At 43.5% G+C, this 4,590-nt stretch overlaps 1 protein-coding gene across 2 annotated transcripts; it reads left to right on the forward strand.

Moving 5' to 3' along the window:
* Window positions 1-1,064: 1,064 nt before the first annotated feature.
* LOC134291461 (arginyl-tRNA--protein transferase 1-like) lies at window positions 1,065-4,030 on the forward strand. Of its 2 annotated transcripts, none has more exons than XM_062859219.1 (6): window positions 1,065-1,296; window positions 1,431-2,104; window positions 2,511-2,654; window positions 3,069-3,250; window positions 3,351-3,660; window positions 3,774-4,030. In XM_062859219.1, the coding sequence occupies exons 1-6, from the start codon at window positions 1,212-1,214 to the stop codon at window positions 3,870-3,872; spliced, it is 1,494 nt and encodes a 497-aa protein (XP_062715203.1). In that variant the 5' UTR covers window positions 1,065-1,211; the 3' UTR covers window positions 3,873-4,030. The 2 variants fall into 2 exon arrangements, with proteins under 2 accessions (XP_062715203.1, XP_062715202.1); XM_062859218.1 differs by lacking the exon at window positions 2,511-2,654 and adding an exon at window positions 2,756-2,905 and having other exon boundaries at window positions 1,067-1,296.
* Window positions 4,031-4,590: the final 560 nt, after the last annotated feature.

Genomic DNA, 4,590 nt, shown 5'->3' on the forward strand with positions numbered 1-4,590 from the left:
CAAAACACACTGAAATCGTATTCCTCAACCATATCTCCGCGAGTCTATGGAATCTATAGTGTCTATAGAAAAAACTCAGTGAAAACAAGTACCGAACTATCGGTTCAAAGTATATAAATATGTACCAAGGTAAGAGATTCCCGTAAATGTCAAAAATGAGACTCACCAACACATCTGCGTTAGTTATGAAAAGTTGGTGTTTTTACACTAAAATGTCATTATTTCAGCAAAGTTTGTGAAGTTTTGTTAGTTTGGATGTTTCTAAATGCTGAAAAAATATGTTTAGAATCAATTAAAAAAAAATTTGTTACCGATTTTCAAATGGCGATATTTTCTGTTTTATTGCATGGAGGTCACATTTAATCCAGTCAGATGCAATTAAATAATAGCATCTAAGATAGGAGTGCTTAATTTCTTAAGAAAGTTTGCTAAATAGTGATGTGCCCATACAAATCAGCGCAAACTTCATAACTATTTTTTGCTTTTTTCCTTTTCTCACTAATCCGTGAATATTAGCGGGAATCTCTTACCTTGGTATTTAGATACTTTGCTATCGGTTAACACTAACTTTTACTGTACTGCCAGTAAGCACAAAATTTCAACGAATCAGAGCGTGGTCGCAGACGTCATAATCGAAAACTTTGGATCAGCTAGCAGCTAGCATCATCCAAATTTTGCGACTTCAGCCAAGACTTCAGCATCCTGCGGGAAAAGTACTTTTTAATACAAAATTCAGCGCCCTGGTCAGCGGCAAAGGTAGGTCTTCCCAGGTCTTCCTTCGGAACAGCTCGACGAGACTATTGTCATTCAAGCAAACAGACAACAAAAGGAAAGATTGTCCAGTTCCGGGTCTAGAAATCCCGAAAAACGATGGATGTATTTTTTTAATCTTCCCCAGCGCACTACGTCCGACGTTAGGTTTCACGAATGGGTTTGGAGTAAAATCGATTGTCGCGTCTGGGGAAACTTCGGGCTTCAACCGCGACGACAATGCCATCCGCCCATTTCAAAATCTACTCCTGATGCTTTGGAAATAATCCTCGTCGATAATTTTAGCAACACACAAGTCTGAACAAAAAAGTCATAACAAAAAACAAAACCATCGCAAAGGCGAATGTTTTCGAGTTTTCGTAAAAGTTTGCGAAAAGTTACCAAAAAACGTTGTAAATTTAGTTATTTCCCACGTAAATAGTAATCGTTATTAGCGAAAAATGTTCACAATACTGGATTTTTACGGGAAGCAATCGAACTACAGCTGTGGTTACTGTAAGCAACCCACGTCCTGCCAGTCCCACGGTGAGTATGAGGATTCTCAATGCTTCGCTTCATCTCAGTCCTTTGTCGTATGAATCATCATCCCTTTTCTGGATGTCGGCTTCTGCCCTTTTTGAGTACATTTTAGTTTGCTAATTCCCGATTTCCTTTTCCAGGAATGTGGGCCCACACCATGACTTGCCAGGACTACCAGGATCTGATTGACCGCGGTTGGCGTCGGTCCGGATGCTACTGCTACAAGCCGGAAATGAACACCACCTGCTGCCCGTCGTACACGATCAAGTGCGATGCGATGAACTTCCGGTTGAACAAATCGCACAAGAAGATCATCAAGCGGGTCAATAAGTTCCTCAAAGATGGCATCAAGGGGAAGGATGAAGACACGGCGGAGGGGTCGGACGGAGGAAGTCACGGTACTGCCGACGACGGTGGCTGTGGCGGAGATTTGGAAATGGGAGACGTGGCTCGTAATCCAAGGAAAGAACTAGATCTGAACAAAGTTAGAGTGCTGAAAGCGAAAGAAGACGAAGGCAGTGAGCCTCCACAGGATGTGGTTGATGGATTATGTTTGGCAAAGGACCCCACCGTTGGAAGCAGTTCCAATTTGTCCACCAGATCATCGACGGGTGGCGGAAGCGGACAGCCACCGAAGAAGGCGAAGCTGCTGCGGATCGAACGGAAGCGCGAGAAACTGATACAAAAGGGACTGAATGCGGAGGAGATTGAACAAAAGATGAAGGAGGCCAAGGGAAAGAACGTCGAGAAAAGTCTGGAGGATTTCCTCGACGAAGAACCGAAGGACGGCGAACAGGCAGCTCATCGGTTAAAGGTAAGTTTGTTATGTTGCTGATTTTCTTCTACTAGGTATTCAATTATGACAGGCAATCAACACCTAGGAATCCAGAGCGTTTTGAGGGAATGTCATCAACTTTCGGGTGCTGAACCACTTGTGCAGCGGCTATTTTGAGCTATTTTTTCGGTATACATAATTCACTCAATTTCAACAGAAAAATAAACTTTGTTATAGCAGCTGCTCATGGATGGTGGAATAAGTGTACCTACATGTTCTTTTATTTTCATGTTTTTAACAGAATATTTCACTAAGGTAACAATCTTTCCCCACCGTACTCTAATAAATAGTAGTTTCTTCTATAAACATTACTTGAACTAAAATTGTAAACTCGTATCTGCCATACAATGTAATGTTTATTTTGTTGTCTATTCTCCACTTCCAGGTAAAACTAGTACCATCTCACGAAGGAGCAACTGATTTGGTGTACGCTCTCTACTGTTCCTATCAGATGAAGATCCACAATGATCCTGCCTCGAAGCTGAAAATGGATCGTTATAAACGATTCCTAGTGAAATCTCCACTGAAGGTGATTAGTTGCCAACTAGCCTTTAAAATGATATTGCTTTGTTTTTCTTTCTTTCTTCCTCACTATTACTCCCTGTGAATCCATGAAAATCAAAACGCCAGCTCGTAACCGTCTGTACCAAAGCCAGTGAATTCAAACGAACTCTCGAAGCCTCTTTTGCCGTGTACAAGAAGTACCAAGCCCAGGTGCACAACGATCCACCCAAAATGATTGACGAATATCTGGACTTTCTGGTCAAGTCCCCGCTCCAGGTACGACTCATCGTCCCCGTCAAGGCTGCCTCTCCTACTTTCATTTTGTTGCAATTGTTTTCCTCCTACTGTCTGGTCTGGTCTAACATCAATTGGCTTTCCCTGCTAATGCATCGTTCTACATGGCGACCGTTATTCACTTCAATTTCATTTGCATTTTCAGTTTACTACGGGTTCAAACTCGCCAAACTGTGGCTTCGGATCGTTTCACCAGCAGTACTGGTTGGATGACCGCCTGATCGCCGTAGCAGTGATCGACGTTCTACCGAGTTGCGTCAGTTCGGTCTACTTTTTCTACGACCCCGAGTACAGATTTCTGTCCCTGGGTACATATGCATCCCTAAGGTATGTATCACTCGCTAAATAACACACACACCCGTATCTGAACGATCTAAGTTCACGTCAAAATCTCACTTCTATTCGCTGCTTTCGAACATCCCCACAGAGAACTTGCCTTTACGCGTAAACTGCACCAACACACGCCCAGTATTGCCAACTACTACATGGGATTCTACATTCACTCGTGCCCCAAGATGCGCTACAAGAGCAATCTGTATCCGTCGTATCTGCTGTGTCCGGAGGTGTACAGCTGGCATCCTTTGGATGCCCGAGTGAGGCAAAAGTTAGACCAAAGCAAGTACTCTCGACTAAACGAGGATCCCAAAGCCGTCGACGCGAATGCGATACAACCGGAAGACATCGAGGAAGTGCTCATTCTGCATGGCAGTTCCTATCGACGGTATTCTCTGTACATGGTAAGAAGCTAGGGAGCCCAAAAAGTTTGGAACCCATGCCACTTGGCCATTTTAGTCCCCGAATCAAAGTACTCAACGCACGTTTGAAAAAGGATGTATGTTTATGCTTTCAGAAAATGGTTGGCCTAAAGCACCCGGACGAAAACACGCGCACCTATGCTAAACTGGTTGGGAAAGTTTGCTCAGCGCGGATGCTCCTTTACGAAGGGTGAGGCGTCCCGAGTGAGTCTTGAGCCTGAACATTATCAAAAAAGCGTTGTAAGGAATCAGAATCTTCAATTTTACCGCGCTGTATTGCATGTGCTACTAGCAAACAATTCATTCGATACCGCTATTTATTATTATAAATATAATTGTATCGTTATCCGATGATGTTCAGCTTTCTTTTCATGTGATAATTTCACAATCATAAGAAAATAGGTATCCGTCGTTATACAGCTCTAAATGTAAGCCCAGATATAAGTGCTAGAAAATTGTCTTCTTCTACGGTATTTAACGGCGTAATCGGTACAATCTACGACTAACGAATGTCTTTCTGCTGATTGCATCGCTCCAACACGCGCGAAACGACGAACACTTTGGAAACCTTTTCTATGTATCAGCCAATACCTCAGCATGACCCGCCAAGGGTTCGACGCATTACCCGTGTCAACACTGCAGGAGATAGAAACAACCATCCGTAGCATAAAATCGAACAAGACGCCGGAGGTCGATCGCATATCAGCCGAGATGCTCAAAGCTGACCCCGTAGTATCCACACAACTGCTGCATCAATTATTATGGGAAACCGCGACATTTCCAATCGAAAACGCTTTCGACCGTCTCAATAACGGAAACATGTGAGAAGCCCTCAGGCGCAAGGGTGTCTCTGACAAAATCGTCGGCCCCATCGAAGCACAGTACAGGGCATTTTCGTGCAGAGTAGCTGCA

The sequence above is a fragment of the Aedes albopictus genome, chromosome 3 (assembly GCF_035046485.1).
Source record: "Aedes albopictus strain Foshan chromosome 3, AalbF5, whole genome shotgun sequence".
NCBI lineage: Eukaryota > Metazoa > Arthropoda > Insecta > Diptera > Culicidae > Aedes > Aedes albopictus.

Coding starts and splice junctions, on each gene's coding strand:
- LOC134291461 (XM_062859218.1), top strand. CDS start 1,212: ATGTTCACAATACTGGATTTTTACGGGAAGCAATCGAACTACAGCTGT. Junction 1,297..1,430: donor CACGTCCTGCCAGTCCCACG/GTGAGTATGAGG, acceptor TTCCTTTTCCAG/GAATGTGGGCCCACACCATG. Junction 3,661..3,773: donor GACGGTATTCTCTGTACATG/GTAAGAAGCTAG, acceptor TTATGCTTTCAG/AAAATGGTTGGCCTAAAGCA.